The 20779-nt window shown below is 39.8% G+C and overlaps 2 protein-coding genes across 6 annotated transcripts in view; one reads left to right on the top strand and one right to left on the bottom strand.

Annotated features, from left to right (window-relative positions):
- Positions 1-20779, top strand: part of LOC109431043 (serum response factor homolog A) — a 783489-nt gene that overhangs the window by 435180 nt on the left and 327530 nt on the right. The window lies entirely within an intron of this gene.
- The window catches only part of LOC115262774 (muscarinic acetylcholine receptor DM1-like), a 77471-nt gene that overhangs the window by 30536 nt on the left and 26156 nt on the right, over positions 1-20779 (bottom strand). For both annotated transcript variants that reach the window (XM_062842443.1, XM_062842444.1), the window contains exon 2: positions 60-237. In XM_062842443.1, the coding sequence (XP_062698427.1) occupies positions 60-237 (178 nt within the window). The remainder of the gene's footprint in view (positions 1-59; positions 238-20779) is intronic.

Raw genomic sequence — 20779 nt, 5'->3', positions numbered from 1 at the left:
TTGTCGAAGCTCGTTCTATGAGTAACTGCCTTGTTATAAAATGGACAATAGATACTTACACTAGATCGTCGCGAGAGCATCCCGTGCCCGTAGCCCGAGTCCGAAATGACCGCGTTGGTCATGTAGACACTCTCCGCATCTGCGGACGACTCACTCCGGGGCCTCCGCCAGCCGTCCGGTTCGGCGTTGGTCAGTTGCGCTATCGCACCCGAGTGATTGACCGCCGTATTCTCATCACTGCAAGCAAAGAGAAAACAGAAAGAAATGGATCATTAGATTTGTGTGCCATGACCGTCTCAATGCACGATGAACTCCATCTAGAGATGGTATCAAAATCTGTTTGGTCAAGAAGCGAAATTAAAAACGGTCATTTCTCAAACTGTTGAATCATGAACAAACAAGCTTTCGCAAGAACCCGGTTTCATGTGCAATAACATTCCGCACAAAGAGTACAAACAAAGAGATGTGTGTGTGTATCAGCGACAACGTTCCTATCGTTGGGCAGTAAACCATCCAAATCCGTCATATAAAACAACAACCCAGCTTCAGCGCATCCCACACCCAAACGCTCCCGATCCGTGACAGCTGCGACGAGATAGAAATCTAAAACCAAGATTCATGCTCAAAAGCATCTTCTCTACACCCTCCATAGGATGGGTGGGGTTCAGCTGGGTTGGAAAACAAAACAGAACCATCGCTCATTCGCCAAGTACAAACGGAAACCGTGGCTGGAAATTGTCCACCCACATACAAATACGGAGACCGTAACAGCGTCACAGCATTGTACCAACTCCGGTTGAACACAACTCTTCGTTTCCTCTCGCGCCAAAGCGAACGGAAGCAAAACCCAGTGGAGAAGAGAAAATCGGAATATTTCTCCGCTTTGCTCATCTCCAAGCACGCGAAAACAAAAAAAAATACTTTTTACTAGAGTAGGGGAACAAAGCCCAAAATGCCAAGATGGGGTAAAATGACCCAACTCATAAAATCATTCCTGAATGGGACTTGATCATTACTATAGGTGAATGGTGTCAAGATATGTTTGCATCGAACATTCTTCTAGAAGCTAGGCCATCAAACCCACGAAAAATCTTTTGATTTCCCAATGAAAATTGGCAACTTCCGGTTTTTGGTGCTTGCAATTAAGGTTTTCTGGTGATTTCATTGCCAGCCAAGTGTTTCCAACGAGATTGAGGCACACATGGGGACGCATGGTTGTTGATGTCTACGTTTTCCATGTTAGGGGTCATTCAAATATTACGATCATCGTTTTGCGGGGAGGGAGTAACACTCCATTTATTGAGTATACGTAAAAAGCGAGACAGAGGGGGGAAAAGGAGTCGGAAATGCCCGAAAACTGATGGACGTAATTTTTGAATGTTTTCATGAAGTGGCATCTTACCCCATGGCAGATGGTCTTTTTGCACCACTTCCGTTTTACGAACCTGTTTTTGGAATAGCTATAAATCGATGTAAATGCAATAGTTTAGTGAATATTTTTGCTGAAGTATCGAGCAAATATTGTCTAGTTGCTGTCACCACTTTGAAAGCCTAACAAATGAGGCTAATTATCATTAAAAACGATGAAAGTTTGAAAAATGGCATTTTACCCCACTTGACCCTATGCAGCATCAGCGTTCACTTTCCGGCGACGATAATGTTAGCAATGGAAGTTTACTGGTACGGTTCAGCGGCAGTTATGCGACGACGACGAAGACGACCGGCATTCAACGTCACGGACAAAGAATTTCAAATAACTTGGAAATCCTCGTGTAGTTTATTGTTTTACCTCACGCGTTTCCAAACGATGCGATGGACTCGATTTGGATGATCCGTGCGATGATGACTGACGAGAGGGGCGTAAATATGGCCAACACGTGAGGCTACGGCATTTGGAGCAGCGGTACGATACAATACTAGGACAACGTCTACAATCCACGTTAGACATTCTCCCACCCCGTTCATCAGCCGGTGTAGACAGACAGTACGGATCGCTTACAGCTCTGGTGGTAAAGCTGTGATTGCATGCTAAAAGTGGCTGTGATTCGATTCCTATTCCACTCATGGATGTTTTCAAGGGTTGGAGATTTTTTGGACATTTCCAGGCGTATGTAGATTAGCGTGGTTCAAAAAATCGTTTTTGCTCCACACCGCTTATTCGATTTATAACCATATTCTATGCCTTCTCACAAAATTTGAGCTCATTAGGTTGAAAATTGAGACTGCACAAGCCCTTCAAAGTTTGTATGGGAATTACTATGGGGAAATGATGTTTTTCATTCAATCGACCGTAACATTTTCCCAAGTGCCCCAGAGGGTTAGTTGGCCCTTGGTACTCCTAGGCTACTCTATCAGCTACAACTTTGCCGAAGACCGCATTCAAATCGGACGCCTCATTAATTAGTTATCGATTTGCACCCAACTGGAGAAACTTAGACAGTGATCCTCCAGCTTCCTAGCAGGCAACATTGCTGCATATGGCGCCAAAGATAGCACACTGAAATCATGGCTACTATGTTTCACTGCAAAATGCAGTGATGCCCACCGAGTAGTTTAACCATCATCAGTAAAGATTTTGATTCTGGATAAAAATCGGTAACTAATTAATGAGGCATGCGATTTGAATGCAGTCTTCGGGAAAGTTGTAGCTGATAGAGTCGCCCAGGAGTACCAAGGGTCAACTAACCCTCTTGGGCACTTGGGGAAATGTTACGGTCGATTGAATGAAAAACATCGTTTTTCCATAGTAATTCCCATACAAACTTTGAAGGGCTTGTGCAGTCTCAATTTTCAACCAAATGAGCTCAAATTTTGTGAGAAGGCATAGGATCTGGTTATAAATCGAATAAGCGGTGTGGAGCAAAAACGATTTTTTGAACCACGCTAATGTAGATTATCTGATGTTTGCAAAATGATACACCAAAAGCAAAAATGGGCAATTTGCAAAGAAACCACTCACTCCATTCACACTTGTGAAGGAACACATGGAGCAATGCGGCTGAGAAACAATCTGTATCTCGATTGGGATGTAACTCGCGAACGAAGAAGAAGAAGAAGAAGATAGACACTTCGAAAAAAGGATGATGACTCTGAAGACGGTCGATTAACTCATGTTGAAAGAGCTTCTTGAACGGCCCACCCACGCACCACCGGTTGATGCTTCGCTCACTTACTTGGTGTAATGGTTCGCACAGCTGAATGATGACGTCATAACATATTTTCTTCCTCCAGTTCCAAATGCTGGAAATTTCACTCGCTAAGAAGCATAATCTATTTGGGGTTCAGTATCCGAAAGAGTCATAAAGTGTCTTACCTTCTTATAATAATTCTTCTTCTTGATTTGATTTTATGCCCATCATCTTAAACTATTACAACACATACATTCATTTCAGGTCAATTAATCTGAAAACTACATCTAACTACATTTCCTTCTTCTTCTTCTTATTCTGATTATTCTTCTCATTTTTCTTATTATTCTTCTTCTTGTCCTCCTCCTCCTTCTTCTCCATCTTCTTATTCTTATTCTTCTTTTCCTTTTTCTTTTTCTTCTTGTTTTAAGCGTAACGTCTGTACGAGAACAAATCCTGTTTGTCAGCTAAGTGTTCTATGAGCACTTTCACAGTTATTAACTTAGAGATTCCTCTGCCAATATTTCTAGGATACTCTACACAGTTCAAAATTGTTACATAGTGTTCGTTGTATCAAAATGGTTTTTATCGCTTTCAACACAATTCTCCATCGGATTGTAAAATCACAGGTTGCCTGTACACGGAAAATCCAAACTACCTAAATTTTGGATCGAATTGACCCAAAAAGTGACCCAAATAGTCATCAGGGTGACCCTAGGGTTGACCAATTTCCAGATGAACTGGTCTTAAAAACCAAGGTTTTTAAAAACTAAAAATTAAAAAAAAAAACAAAACTTTTGAACCAGACCGATTTTAATTTTTTTTTAACTATTGACTTGTGGTTTTAAGAAAAAATACGTTGAAGGAGCCAAATTGTGTTTAAATGCAAAATATATGTATTTTTTTAGTATTTTTTCACGTTTTTATGGTCTCGGGACCAAAAGGGTAACGTGGTTTTTTATTTTTATAAGAAAAATTCAGGAAATTTGGCGTTACATATGAAAAAAATCAGAGATGTATTTTTTTTAGTTATTGAAATATGTTTTTTTTTTATAATTATTTTCGGCTTAGGCCCTTATCAAAAGTAAGGCTAAAGTCAAAATGACGAACTGTTAACTGATTTTTGGTCTTAAAAAATACTTATTCACATGTCCGACGGTGTCCGACTTACATCGTCATGTCAATGTCACAATCGGACATCGTCCTATCAATGGGCAACGTCGAGACCGAAATCGGTCAATTTAAAAGCTAAATTTATGCCCTTTTAAATGTTTTGAAAGAACTACAAGTGTTGTGCCCTGTTTTGCGTCGCGTTCTTCGAAAATTTCTTCAATTCCTTTCTCAAGGATTTCTCAAGGTATCCCTTAACTTTTTTTTTTCAATATATTAATCAAGGAACCATTCACATATTTTCTTCAGAAAATTCATAAGATATTTCTCAAAAAATTTCTGTAAAGTTCATTTTATAAAATCTTGCAGGGTTGCTTCGGAAACTCATCCATGAGTTTTATCAACACTCCTTCAGAAACATCACAAAGGATTTCTTGAAAAGAGATTCCAAAATATCATTCAAAACTAAGGTTATCTTACTGGGATTCATAAAAAAAATTCATAATTTCCTTTATCAACTCTTCCAGTGATTCCTCTAGATTTTCTTTCAGAGATTTATTTTTTAGTCTTTATTTATGAAATATTCAGCCCGAGGCGGGTTCATCTAAAGAGATTCCTTTAGAAAATCTTCTATGGATTCCTTTCAGACCTACAGAATGGATATTTTCAAAAATAACTCCTGTTGTTCATTCTCAAAATCTTATAAACAGTCGTCCAAGGAATCTATGGGAAATTGCTCCAGGGCTTCCTTCAGTCCTTGAAAATTCCTTAAGAAATTTTACAAAGAATTCTTTAGGAAAGTTTTCCTTGAATTCCTTTAAAAATGTCTCCTGGGATTACTACAGAAATCCAGGTGACCTGTAGAAACTATTTTTGAGGAAATCAGAAGTTTCTCCAGGGATTCCTTCTCCAAGGAACCAGGATTTTCATATTTCTATTGAGTTTTTCAGCCCTAGGCTGGTTTATCGTAGTTTTTCATAAAATTTCCTTTTAAAAACCATGCGGAAATTCCTCCAGAGTTCCTACTGAAATTCTTTCAGAAATTTCTTTAGCGACTCTTGTAAAAACCATGTAAAAAAATTGTAAAAACCATTCGGATTTTCTGCAGGAATCCCTGAAAGAACTACTGAAGATACATGTGAATATTTCATGAAGAATCATTTAAATTTTTCAGAAATGATGCCTGAACTAAAATCCCAGTGGCAATTTCTGAAGGAATCTCTAGTAAAATTCCTGAAATAATCCAAGGAGGAACACATGAAGGAATCCCCTGAGCTAGCTCTGACGGGATTCCTTAAAGAATTTTATGATAAACTAATGGAAGTATTCTGGGAATAATTTCAATGAAAATTATTATGTTATTTCCGTAGATTTTTTTGAAGGAATTTCTGTTGTAGTTTCCGAGGAAATCCTTGAAGAAATTTTTAACGAACAACAATGACAAGAAGTTTCAGTAGAAATCCCTGTTGGCTAGAACAATCCCTGAAATAACTTCTGGAGATACATCAGGATAAATGCTTCGAAGAATTACTGGTCCAAGTCTTCAAGATGTGAGAGGAAATCCTGCTGAAGTTTTTGAAAAACAAAGTCCCAGAACTACTCTTCAAGGTATCACTAAGGATATTTTTGAAGGGAAGGATTGGATTTAAAAAAAGTTAAAGGAATTCCAGGAAGAACTGAATAACCCTCTACATATACTCCTAGAATTGTTTTTTAAAAATTTCTTTTTCAAAAAAAAGAAGTGCCAATGAAAACAGGGATGGGAACACTCACTTGCAAAGAGTTACATTCACTTGCTATTTTCTCAGCGCAGAAGCGTCCTATCAAGAAACGACGTATGGACGACTTTTGCCTTTTGGTTTTGTCCAAAATTTACATTTCCAAATTTACATTCACCTTGTGGAGAGTTGCCTTCGCAGCTCCCTCACGATTTCAGTATGCGTGTGCGACCCATACTCCATTCGGCAAACTTTTGGGGAAAACCAAAAGACAAAAGTCGTCCATACATCATTTCTTGATAGGATGCTTCTGAACTGAGAAAATAGCAAGTGAATGTAACTCTTTGCAAGTGAGTGTTCCCATCCTTGCCAAGGAATAAAGCACTGGAAAAACTCCTGAAGAAAAACTGGTAAACTATCTGAAAGCATTCCTGAATGCTTCATCTAAATCTGACCGGACTGAATAAATACAGAATTGAATTTATGAAACAGTCCTGGTAAAAATATCTGGGAGAACTTTTGGAGAAACTCCTCGGAAAACTTCTAGAAAAGTCTCTTGAGAATTTTGTGGGAATAATTCGTGGAGGAATTTTAGAAAAAAATGAAAGAAAAAAATCTGAAGTTATTTTTGATTGTATTTTAGGTGAATGATACATATACGGAGGAATACCAAAAAGAACCCCAGAAAGAATTCCAGCAATAATTCTGAAAGAATTGCTGAAAAAAATGTGAATGCGTCCAGAGAGATTTTTTTTGTAAAAATCTCGAAAGGAATCTGCAGAGGAACTCCTGCAGAAAATCTCAGGAGAAGTTCCTGCCAGACTTTCTAAATGCTATTCTGCATGAAAAAATGAGATTTCTGCCGGAACGACTTCTTTAAGGAATCTCTGGAGAAACACCTGGAGGAATTCCTTGGGAAACCTTCCTTGGGCATATATTTCGAAATGTTTCTTCTAGTACCGAACTGAAAGTGACGATACGGCGATAAATTTGCAAGTAAAGCCAACTTGTGATTGCTTCTATGGAAAAGACTTAAATATGAAGCCAAGGGCTGAAAGTCTCTTAAAGACAACTCAATCAATCAATCAACTTAAATATATATTATATGATTTTATCTAATTCCCTTCTAACTAAGCACCGATCAATAATGATTTAGTTTATTATTGCACCTCGTTTAATGTCTCGTGGTCAATTTGGTGATACAGTAGACGTTCGATAACTGCAACATGTTTACGTTTCACTTAGCGAACAAAATTCGATAACTGCAACGACTGACAGATGTCAACATGTTGTCAATCGTCAATAAATAACCGTGAACGTGTTCCGACTGTTCACCCAAGTAACACTACATGTTATATAATAGTTTATATATCACCATTCGTACCTAATGTGGTGTATTTTCCTTGAATTATAAACTCATTTTTGAACACTTATAAAGTCAAAACAGCGCAAAAAATGGCGGCTTATAAAACATCTTGCATGTAATACAAGATGTATCCTAATACATTTATAATACTAATAAATATAAACAAACTACAAACCATTGAGCTCTCTATTTTATTTCAAGATATTGATCGAAAATAAAACTTGGAAAATACACATATAGTGCAATTACATTTTCCAGTCCGAATAAAATATTTTCTCGGTGATATAACCTGCAGAAAACTTTAATATTACAATCCATTTGCATTGGTTGGAACTAAGTTGTTTGGAAGTCGTGTAACTGATAAAAAGCATTTATAATACAAAATACACTGAATTATGCGTGTAGCATCTAGAATGACGTAAAGCAAAAAAAAAAACAAAACGAATTTTATTTTAACACACAATTTTGGCCTTGTCGACGACTTAAACATGCAACATGGAAATATTGTTGAGCCAATTATAGTAATTTTTTCGAAGAACTCCCCAGAAAATGGATTATTCTCAATAATAGTAGCGCTTTTTTACATGCGCTTCCAGATTCATGGTGCAACTTCTCATTTTGCTCATTCATTTTATAAGCGCTGCTGATTGCAATTAATGATCATAAAATTAATCAACCAAAATGGGTTATTTTTGCATCCACTTCTTGAAAATTTTCAAAAAATCAATATGGCAGATATCAAACGATTCTTACAGTGCCGTACAGAAAATGTGAACAAGTATCACCATTTACAATATGGTATTTTTGAGGCCTGAGATTGATTTCTACTATTGACCAACGTTAGATTAGAGTATTTTTAGCTGTAAAAATAGGTTTCTGCGGAATTTTAGATAAATCAACTAAAATAAAAACATTAGGGGGATTCACTTAACATCGTAAACTGATTAAACTGATTAAACGTCGCTATCGCCAAGGCAATCTTTGATTATTTCATTCGCAGAATCATGAAACATTTCAAATAAGCAGAATTCGTGGCTTACGCAGCAATTTAATCTGTTTAGTGAGTACCCCTATTACCTTTTCGCATATTTTTAGGTATATACATATTTTTGCCATATACTGTAATCCGGATGATTTTTCTTAATTCCATGTCTACAGACTGCGCAGCAATTCAAAAGTATGTTTAAATTACGCTTATAATGCATCCGCAGAACAACCTTACAATATTTTTTTGGAGGGAGTTGTACCTGCGATTATAATACGTTTAAATAACATATTTTCAACAAACGTATTGCAGAGATCATACCAAAATGAGCATCTGTCAAAATAAAAAAGTAAACATTGCAAGTAAGCAAAAGTACTCTTCGTTGCTACAACTTCGGGGTGCAAATTCAGTTTTACTGGATGGACAACCGATCCGGATGAGATTCAATAAAAGATTAATCGTTAACTGATTTGCTGGTGGAAGGAAGGCCATAATGGGAGCTGGATGACGACCGAGATGATTGTGAGTAGCTACTATGCCGCCGTGAAGGTATTTCGGCGCGTTGAATCTTCTCCGCCAACATCAACAATCCGACGAGATATGCCACTAAATTCATCACCAACTTGTCCGTATTGATTGTTTCTTTACGACAATCATCTTTTGTGCTCTGAAAAATAGGTACAGTCGACGTGACAAGATTTCGACATAATCTTGCTCATCGGGGATCTTTCTGACCACTACGGACCAAATTATGAGTTAGTACAGCTGCGCTGTGTTTATAATTTCATTTTTGGGCTGCAGTTGTAAACCTTAACAACATTCAAACCGTGTGTTAAATACATTGTGATATTATATTTGTAAAATAAAACCCCTATTGCTTAAATGGGGTTTGATATTGTGTGATTGGAATTGACTATAATAGATTCAATAGTCCAGGACTGGAACATATTTGATCATAGCATTCGCGAAGTAGAGTTCTGTTTTGGGATGTAAACAATGGTGTCTTCGTTATTGGTTTGCATGATGCTCCATTAATGTTATAAATTTATAGCATATACGTAGTTTGGACTTGAGATACTCAAGTGATTTTATTTGCAGTTAGTCATCGATAGTCGAACGGCTAACATAATAAAAGCATAATAAAAACAGAACATGTTTTCTGATTCAGTTATACTACTGTTGTAATACATCTTTTGACATTCTGATTGCCAAAGATGTTTTCTGTGTTACTTGGGCATTTGGGCTAACATGGTGCACCATTTTGACGTTTGGCGGTGCGATAACTGCAAATTTGTTGCACTTACCGGACTTGCAGTTAAAAAGCATTGCAGTTAAACCGCTTGCACGGACCGAACGTCTACTGTAATTACTAACTTATAAATTAACTTCCATATCATGTAAAAAATATTGAGAAAAACTATAACTTTCTTAAAATATTAACATTGAACAATTGCCCCAGCCCTGTCGTCCTGCTTAGTCACGGTTAGTCGACGACTAAGGAGCTTTATTTTAATGTCAAAAACGATTTTTTTCAAGATTCCCATGTTGAAGGGTTAATGTGATTATAAGCACCACCCACGTGGTGCAAATTTCAAAAATTTAGGGTGTTCACTGTTAACGCCCTGACCGGACCAGATTGAGTGTACATGGGATTTGGCGTAAGTCGGTACCCACGACCACCTCGTCAGGAGGCAAAATTTATTAAAACGTTATTTTTGACCATTTTGGGTAATTCAAATTGACAAAAAATTTGAATAATTACCCTCTAATTATATTTCCGTCTAGTTTGCTTCTATTTCGGACACAACCTGAATTCAATTCCAGGCACAGCTTCTACGTGACACTATGGTACATAGGATGTTCAAGAGCTATGATTTAACCGTTGGCAATGATACAAATTATCAAGGTTGCGACCATTCATTTGCAAAGATTTACATTCATTTGCTATTATCTCAGTTCAGAAGCATGCTATCGAAAAACAATGTATGGATGAATTTAACCTTGTAGTTTTATCTGAAAGTTTGCCGAATAACATTGGGGTCGCAAACGTATACCAAAGTCGTGAGCGAGCTGTGAAGGCAACTTTCCACAGCGTGAATGAAATTTACATTCACCGCGTGGAGAGTTGCCTTCACAGCTCGCTCACGACTTTGGTATACGTTTGCGACCCCAATGTTATTCGGCAAACTTTCAGATAAAACTACAAGGTTAAATTCATCCATACATTGTTTTTCGATAGCATGTTTCTGAACTGAGATAATAGCAAATGAATGTAAATCTTTGCAAATGAATGGTCGCAACCTTGTACACCTAGTACTCATTACAACTAATCAACTGTATTTTTATCGCGTACGGTAGAACGATGCATTGATCAGCGATAAGCAGAAGCAAAGAGATGGCAAAACGAACATGATATAACTTACAAACGATTTTGCACACATCTGACAGTGCCGTAACACGCTCGCCCGAAAAACCGAACCACACCAAATGGGTTGGTTTTGGAAGCTACGGCCAATGAAAACATTCGCGATATGATGCGATCTGCCAAACTAACCTCCCGTACGAATTCTACACGAACAGACTCGACGCTGATCAGCCTTGTTGGATATTCCTTTTCGCTGTTGAGCAGTTGCCTTCCAGCTAAGCCTTTCTTTTCATCGCTTTCGATGATGTTCGTGAGCTTATCGCAAGGGTTGTGCTGTGTTGAGGGTTCGTGCTGTAGCCTCTACAAACAACCTATTCGGTGTGGTTCGGCTGTTCGGGCGAGCGTGTGGTGGCACTGAAAGATTGGAACGGAATAGTTTGCGATTTACATCATGCTTGCTTTGCCACCTCTTTGCATCTGCTCATTGATTAGCAGTGCACGGTTCAATCGCAAAGCGATTAAAATACGGTTGATAAGTTGTATGTATGAGCATTCGTGAGGTGATAATTTGCAACATTGGCTACGGCACGAACGCTCAATACGCACACAGAAAGCAACATTCGCATGTACCGATACCATACCGATAAAGTTTCCAGCCAACTATGCTTCGCGATAAGCTATCAAAAATCATCGAGAGCGATGAAAATAAAGGCTTGGCTAGAACGCAACGGCTCAACGGCGAAAAGGAACGGTCACCAATGTTGATCAGCGTCGAGTCTGTTCGTGTGCTAGGTATTCGTTTGGGAGGTTGATTCGATAAAGCGAGGAAGTGTGAAAACTTATTCGTTGTCGAAAGCGAATCGCATCATTTCACGAATGTTTTCACCAAATAGCAAGCTTGACCGTGTAGGTGTTTATTCGAAATGTCGGTCAAATTCTTAGCAACCCAAATCACATCATAATGTTCAAAGTATTTATGAGCAGAAAGCTTTTAAATTGAAGGGACGAGCTTTAGAATATCGACCAAAATATTTAAATTAACATTTTTGCCAACCAGAGCATAATACGTCATCACAGTGCGACGAAGAAATGTTTGTCTATGGTTGTAAAACACTTCGTATGCAGAAAATCCACGCACACATTTGTTCGCATCCTGCCTAGATAAAGACAACTTGCTGTCTACATTTTACCAACTAGTAAAATGCTGCACAGAAATAAGAAGAGTTATTCAGAATCGTTACGATGGCAACGGCGCTCGGTAAGGGGTCTCAGGAAAGGGAGATACAAATGAGAGAAGTGGGTGGTATTAAGGGGGAGCAACGGGGGGTCTCATGACAAATTTGAATGGGTTTCTGAGGGAGGTGTGTAAGGGGGCCTTAGGGATTTCCAGTGGCGTTCTAGGAGGATTTAGAGGGTTTCAGAAAACTTAAGTGGTTTTCAGGGGGTTTCAAGGGCGTTCCTCAGGGGTTCCAGGGGTTTTTCAGGGGGTTTCAGGAGAGTTTCAGAGGTGTTCTAAGAGATTTTCAGTGGTATTCCAACAGATTTAAAAGCTTTCCAGGGGTTTTCAGAGACATTCAGGGGAATTCACGGGCGTTCTAGCGATGTTCAAGGTGGTCTTGAGGGGTTTCATGGGAATTTCATGAGGATATCAGGAATTGTCAGGGAGCATTTCAGGGCCGTTTAAGGGAAGTTTCAGGGAGTTTTCCCTTGCTGTGCGTTTAGCGAAGATATCTTCAAACTTTCGGCCTTAGCCGTATCGAACATATAATGAACACTCGAATGATGATCACTGCAATCAAAACTGCATGCTTTCAGGCGGTTATGGAAAAAAACTTCAAACATAAAAGTTAAAACATGTAAGCGCGTTGATGTATGGTTTGGAATTGTTGAGTAGGAGACTAAGGAACTCATTTTGGTTCCGAAGTATCAATCAATGATATGCATAACCCTGCATTTATCAACTGTATAGTACAATACTTATATCTTCCTGAATCTATGCAAACCGATTTTTTTTTTTCCAGTTTCCAAAGAACAGTAGACAATGATGAAGCACACACATCAGCGAGTGCTACAATATTGACCATATTGTGAATATTTTTGTTATGTCTTCACAATGCTGTAGAATGTACGATACACAAAATAACTTACTCGCAGGCATTTGAATCACGCCATTTTTGAACATAATAAAGGGTCTGTTTATTTCCGTCTGAGAAAGTGACAGTCAGTTTGATAAGGGAAACCGGGCGGTCATAAGACAATCATCGGTGCCCTAGTGATGCCGAAGAATGAAATCAATTCACAGAAACCATCCGAGGAACTTCTTCTGTGGTTCTTCGGTTATGATGACGACGACGAGTTGATGACGGACGACGAACGGATATGACGTAGCAAAAACACGATGAATGGAGACGGTAAAGCTTACGAAACTGCAAACTGGTTGCCAGGCTGAGTTTGGAATTGAGTTTCGGTATCGCAGCTACAAGCGGAAATGACAACCACTCTGACAGTGATGGGCCCATTTTGTCGGATGACATTTCCGGGTAAGAAAGGAATTTTTGCTCTCGTTCAAAACTGAGGCGGGATGCAAATTAAGTTGATAAACTGTCAATATGAACGACTCGTATAACCGTGATATCGGCACGTCATTGATCCATCGTATTTAGTAGCTATTCCTGGCTTCCCATATAGATTTAGATTTAAGGAAACATTTGTTTCAACTACTAACTCTGTCAGGAAACATTATATAGAATTGGTATGACATATGCTTTCAGAACGAGCAGAAATCAATTGTCTTTCATATAGCTTCAAGGAGACGTTCTTGAAGAAGTGAACCTAGAAACAAAGAGGAACGTCGAATGACGGGGTGTCACCCGAGAGTGATTGATAGCAATGAACTTCAGTTTAGAAATTTACTTTTAGGATTACCGCCATTAACATTTTTGCCATCCATGCTTCTAAACTCTCCTCTCCTCCCATCAAAGATGATCGTCTCTACTCATCTCCGTGAAATGCGTTTGTTGAGCTCCTCCGGAGTCTTGTCATGTTGATGTCTCTCTAGCGTCAATTCCGTACGCCGCCGTCATCATCCTTGTCGTCGTTGTCTCTCGTTTATTTTTATGGGCCGACAAATTCGTGCCTAATCCAAAGAGGGACGGAAAGAGGGCTTAGGCTGGGGAAATTTCATGCCCTAATTATGCACTCTTGACAATCCACTTGAGAAAATAGTACACAGCTGGGGGAGACAAGACACCACTTGACGATGCCTTTACTGACATGCAGTGGACGTGGAGTAATGATTTTTTTTGTTTTGAAAATTGCTTCTTGTGGTTGATTCTGAGGGCATTAATGGTAGTTATAGTCATCAGCTTGTTCTTATGGCTAAAGAGCATTTTGAAGTCAGTTTATGCACGATAACTTTAGAAATTAGTTTCCATACTTTCACATTTCACTTCTGCTCCAGCTGACACCTTTCAAAGCAAACTAATTGGTATTGTCTGCTTCGGACATTCTCTATGCATCCCCTCCCCATTATCCACCTTGCGAACACAGCCTTTCATGGGAATCAATCTCCTGCAAACTTCTACTTCAATCCCAATCGAACTTGTTCAGGAAAATTGAGAAGTGCAAAAAAACAGATCCCAGAAAAAAATAAAATAGAAAACGAACGTCTCAAGTTTCGTGCCAATAGTATAGTAACCTGACAATCTCGAGAGCTGTGACTCACCTACCTAGTCTGGTTCGAGTCGTGTCACTAACGACGTCGACTCGGTTCGGTGCCACTCCGGCCAGATACCTGCCTGCCTGCCAGCCAGGCAGCGAAAATAGCGAAGCGAGAAAGAAGATTTACGTGATCATAATTGTAAATGTGAGAGTTCCACAGCTTCACTATCAGCCAGCGCTCTAGTGTCTTCTACCACCACCCGGTTGGTTCGATGGTCGATGGTGGTATGGCAGGTGGCACGGGCGGGCAGGTGCCGTGACGGATTCCGTTCGTGTGCAATCGTCCTCGCAGCAGGGAGGTTGGCTTTTGGCATTTGCTGTGGGCTTCCCAGGAATGAAATTTGGGAATTGATATTTGGAAACTTGGTGGATTGCTTACTTGGTATTCAATCGGGGCAACTGTCGGAGAGTTATTTCACTGATAAAACATTCTATTGATTGATTGCGATACTTGAACTTTTCCAGGACGCGTGCTGTTGGGAAATGTGCATCATCGAATGTCATCGATTTTTTTCTAGAGTTCAAACATTGTCGGAATATATGCAGAAGAATTGCAGCTTCGCACATGTCCTTCTAAAATAATTTTCAACACTCTGACCCGCTGGAGCCGAAGAGGTTATGGTTTCGAAAGAAAAATGGCTAGAAAAAACCCAGATTAATCCACCTAGTGGTGATAGTGCCTTTCTCGTCGAATATGTACTAATAATCTTTCCGTCGACGCAATCAATCTTGCCTTAGAGTCAGTGATCAGCCCCAAAATTTGGGGCCCAAATCTCTGTGCTTTGGTAACGGACGAGAAGGAGGAAATGCTCATAACAGCCATCTGGGACTGTACCACCTACGAATTTCTGAAGCATGAGAATGCTTTATTTAGAAATTCAAGTTCATCATCGAATTGGGGCACTTATTCCTACGTTATGTTCAACGTATGGGCAGAGCCGAAAGTATCAGACCTTTCAGTTGACTGCTTGATAATCTTCACTGGAGGCTGATTCATACCAAGATGACAATTACTAGCCAGGATTTAACTTTTTCATAGATCATTTTGACAAAGTTTAATCTGCACACTTTATGCTATATTTTGTTATCATTGCTTACAAGATCCATGTAAAATTTGTTATGTAGTGATTTGAATTGCCAATGTTATATCACATTCAAATATAAACCACATTACAGAGCTCGCTCTCCAGTCGCATCAAAATTTTGCGCAGTAATTTTAGACGCAAATAAAGATTTCAAAGAATGTTCGGGGCTGATGCGCTTAAATTTTATTTTTTCCATATAACGTTGACCCATCCTACTGTAAATTTACGTCTCAGGAATCTAAAATTGTGCGATTTAATGAGATTGCTTTAGTTTTTTTAGGTTTTTGGTTCTCTTACACATATCCATCGCTTGCATTGATTTAGTTCACATTCGTAATTCCGCTGAAGCACCCAACGCTGCTTCTGCAGCACCACCGGCAGCCTCTTATGTAGTCTCAGTCTATTTTGTATTGCTTACGAGACCCCCGGAAATGATTCCGGAACACTACCTTATGTTCACTAGTTTATGAAAACTGATAATCAGGTTACCCGGATTTAAAAACACTACCGGTGGTAACTTCTGTGGACTGTGCCTATTTTCTTATTATCCACGCATCAGGTTACTGACAAAAAAGCGATTTGATACCGCAAGCATGGGTTTGATCCACTTTTATATATGTCCATTACCAGTGGGACACTCTTAACCGGTTCCGGAAAATTTACATGGTTCATTTTTACATTTGACCAATTCCGGCGGGACGCCTGAAACCGGTTGTGGAACGTAATCTCAGCTGATTTTCTTAATAACCGTTTATCAGCATATCGAAAAAAACCGCGATTTGATGAAGCGCATGCATGGAGTTCGGTTCCCTTCTACATTTGACCACATCCGGAGGGACACCGGGAACCAATTCCGGGACACTACTAGCTCTCCCAAGCATGGTCTGGGATATTTTTTCTTTGTAACCGTTCATCAGGATACCTTAAATGCCATTTGATGGGTCGCGAATATTTTTTTGGTTTGTTTTTGCATTCGGCCACTTTCAGTGAGAAACCTCGAACCGATTCCGGAACACTATCCGTAGTTTCTAATGTGGGCTTAGCTTATTTTCTTGCTGATCGTACAAGTTATCGAAAAGGCTACGATTTGATGTGTCGCATGTATGAATTAGGCCACTTCCGACGGGACATCAGGAACCGGTTCCGGGATGCTACCAGTTCAGATATGATCCGAAACCGGTTCCGTAACACTACCGGTCAGATATAGTGCACGACTATTTCCCTATTTACCGTTCATCAGGTTTTAGAAAAAGCTGCGATTTGATGTGTCGCATGCATGGGTTTGGTTCACTTTTATATTTGGCCACTTCCGGCGGGATACCCGGAACCGGTTCCGGAACACTACCAGACCAGATATCAGAGACTATTTTCTTGTTTACCAATCATCAGGTTACAGAAAAAGCGGTGATTTGATGTGTCGCATACATGGGTTTGTTTCACTTTTATATTTGGCCACTTCCAGCGGGACACCCGGAATTGGTTCCGGTATGCTACCGGTTTAGATATGATCTTAGACTATTTTCCTGTCTACCGTTCATCAGGTTATACAAAAAGCTGCGTTTTGATGTGTCGCATGCTTGGGTTTGGTACACTTTTATATTTGGCCACTTCCGGCGGGACGCCCGGAACCGGTTCAGGAACACTACCGGTTCAGATATAGTCTGCGACTATTTTCCTGCTTACCGTTCATCAGATGAACGAAAATGCCGTGATTTGATGGGTCGTATGCATGGGTTTGTTGCAATTTCATATCTGGTCCCTTCCTGGGGTACCGGTCCGGAACACCTAAATGGCCGTAACTCCGGAACGGCTGGACCGATTCAAACCATTTTCAATAGGAAACAATGGGACTGTATACCGCGTCGAATGAACCATCGATCATTAAAATCGGTTGAGGTTTACTGCCAAAAAATGATGTGAGTTTTTTGTACACACACATACACACACACGCACACACACACACACATACACACATACCCACATACACACACAGACATCACCTCAATTCGTCGAGCTGAGTTGATTGGTATATGTGACTCGACTTTCCGGACCTTCTATCAAAATGTCATTTTTGGAGTGAACATATAGCCTTTCCAGTACACTTAGTGTACGAGAAAGGCAAAAATCTTGAAGGTTCTATGAGTAGTTCCGGAAGATGGCTCTGGAAGTATGCTGGACGGAATCCTGTGGGAATTCTGGAATCTATGTTAGACTTTTGAAAAGAAACCTTTGGAAAGCTTTCGTGAAGAATTTTTGAGGAATTCAAAAACCATAACTGTTATAATTAGGGTTTTCACCAAAATCCGGGGGGAATATTAAAGAAAATTCTGAGATCAATGCCTGAAAACGTTCCCAGAGAAATGTTAACAAGACCTCCTGCAAAAAAACCTGAAAAAATAGGAATGAAATTCCTGGTAGAATCCCTGCAGAAATCCTTCGAAGAACCCCAAAAGCCCCAATAATTAGAATATTTGCTGTATATATATGCCAAAGTAAGAAAAGTTAAAGAAAGAATAATGAAGGTGGGGTATCCGTGGTAATTTCGGGATCCTCGAACTCGTTCCGATAATTTACGTAGAAGTAAATCTGGGAAAACCCTGAGAAAAATCGGAAAGCAACTAGGGAAAGCAATCTTTGGAAGAATTGTGAAAGAAATACTTAGCACAGTGAATACCCGAAGAATTGGGGGAAACCAAAAAGAACTTACCGGTATAATTCCAAGAAAAAAAACCCAGATTTATCCATCTAGTGGTGATAGTGCCTTTCTCGTCGAATATGTACTCATGATCTTTCCGTCGACGCAATCAATCTTGCCCCAAATCTCTGTGCTTTGGTAATGGACGAGAAGGGGGAAATGCTCATAACAGCGATCTGGGACTGTACCACCTACGAATTTCTGAATCATGAGAATACTTTATTTAGAAAATCAAGAATTTTATCAAGGTCATCATCGAATTGGGGCACTTATTCCGACGTTATATTCAACGTATGGGCAGAGCTGAAAGTATCAGTCCTTTCAGTTGACTGCTTGACCACCTTCACTGGAGGCTGATTCATACCAAGATGACAATTACTAGCCAGGATTAAACTTTTTCCACAGAACACTTTGACAAAGTTTTATCTGCACATTTTATGCTATATTTTATTATCATTGGTTGCAAAATTCATGTAGAATTTGTAATGTAGTAATATGAATTGCCAATGCTATATCACATTCAAATATCAATCACATTACAGAGCTCGCCCTCCAGCCGCATCAAAATTTTGCGTAGTAATTTTAGACACAAATAAAGATTTAAAAGAATGTTCCGGGCTGATGCGCTTTAATTTTAATGTTTCCATACAACGTTGATCCATCCTACTGTAAATTAACGTCTCAGGGATCTAAAATGGTGTGATTTGATGAGATCGCTTTAGTTTTTTTTAAGGTTTTTGGTTCTTTTACACATATCAATCACTTGCATTCATTTAGTTCACTTTCGTAATTTCGCTAATGCACCCAATGCTGCTTCTGCAACACCACCGGTAGCCTCATATGTAATCTGAGTATATTTTGTATTGCTTACGAGACCCCCGGAAATGATTCCGTAACACTACCGGTATATTCAAATGTGATCTGAGTTTACGAAAACTGTTAATCAGGTTACCCGGAACTAAAAACACTACCGGTAGTAACTTCTGTGGACTGTGCCTATTTTCTTATCATCCATGCATCAGGTTACTGACAAAAAAGCGATTTGATGTACCGCAAGCATGGGTTTGATTCACTTTTATGTATGTCCACTTCCAGTGGGACCCCCCTAACCGGTTCCGGAAAATTTAAATGGTTCATTTTTACATTTGACCAATTCCGGCGGGACACCTGAAACCGGTTGTGGAATACTATCGGTGGTCTCTAACGTAATCTGAGCTGGTTTTCTTGAAAACCTTTCATCAGCTTATCGAAAAACCGCGATTTGAAGAATCACACGCATGGAGTTGGGTTCCCTTCTACATTTGACCACATCCAGAGGGACACCGGGCACCGATTCCGGGACACTACTAGTTTCCCAAGCATGATCTGAGATATTTTTCCTTGGTAACCGTTCATCAGGATACTTTAAAAGCCATTTGATGTGTCGCGAATATTTTTTTGGTTCTCTTTTACATTCGGCTACTTTCAGCGAGATACCTCAAATCGATTCCGGAACACTATCAGTAGTTTCTAATGTGGGCATATCTTATTTTCTTGCTGATCTTACAAGTTATCGAAAAGGCCATGATTTGATGTGTCGCATGTATGAATTAGGCCACTTTCGGCGGGACACCAGGAACTGGTTCCGGGATGCTACCGGTTCAGATATGATCTGAGACTATTTTCCTGCTTACCGTTCCTCAGTTGATAGAAAAAGCGGCGATTTGATGTGTCGCATGCATAGGTTTGGTTCACTTTTATATATGGCCACTTCCGGCGGGATACCCAGAACCAGTTCCGGAACTCTACCGGATCAGATATGGTCTGCGACTATTTTCCTGTTTACCATTCATGAGGTTACAGAAAAAGCGATGATTTGATGTGTCGCATGCATAAGTTTGTTTCACTTTTATATTTGGCCACTTCCGGTGAGACACCCGGAACCGGTTCTGCAACACTACCGGTACAGATATAGTCTGCGACTATTTTCCTATTTATCGTTCATCAGGTTATAGAAAAAGCTGCGATTTTCTGTGCCGCATGCATGGGTTTGGTTCACCTTTGTATTTGGTCACTTCCAGCGGGATATCAGGAACCGGTTCCGAAACACTACCAGATCAGAAATGGTCTGAGACTATTTTCCTGTTAACCATTCATCAGGTTACATAAAAAGCGGTGATTTGATGTGTCATATACGTGGATTTGCTTCACTTTTAAATTTAGCCACTTACAGTGGGACACCCGGAACCGGTTCCGGTATGCTACCGGTTTAGATATGGTCCAAGACTATTTTCCTGTCTACCGTTCATCGGGTTACACACAAAGCTGCAATTTGATGTGTCGCATGCATGGGTTTGGTTCACTTTTATATTTGGGCACTTCCGGCGGGACACCCAGAACCGGTTCCGGAACACTACCGGTTCAGATATAATCTGCGACTATTTTCCTGCTAACCGTTCATCAGATAATCGAAAATGCCGTGGTTAGATGGGTCGCATGCATGGGTTTGTTGCAATTTCATATCTGGCCCCTTCCTGGGGTACCGGTCCGGAACACCTAAATGGCCATAACTCCGGAACGGCTGGACCGATCTGAACCATTTTCAATAGGAAACAATGGGACAGTATG

This window comes from Aedes albopictus, chromosome 3 (genome assembly GCF_035046485.1).
Source record: "Aedes albopictus strain Foshan chromosome 3, AalbF5, whole genome shotgun sequence".
NCBI classification, from domain to species: Eukaryota; Metazoa; Arthropoda; class Insecta; order Diptera; family Culicidae; genus Aedes; species Aedes albopictus.
This window is presented reverse-complemented; position numbering and strand designations above follow the sequence as displayed.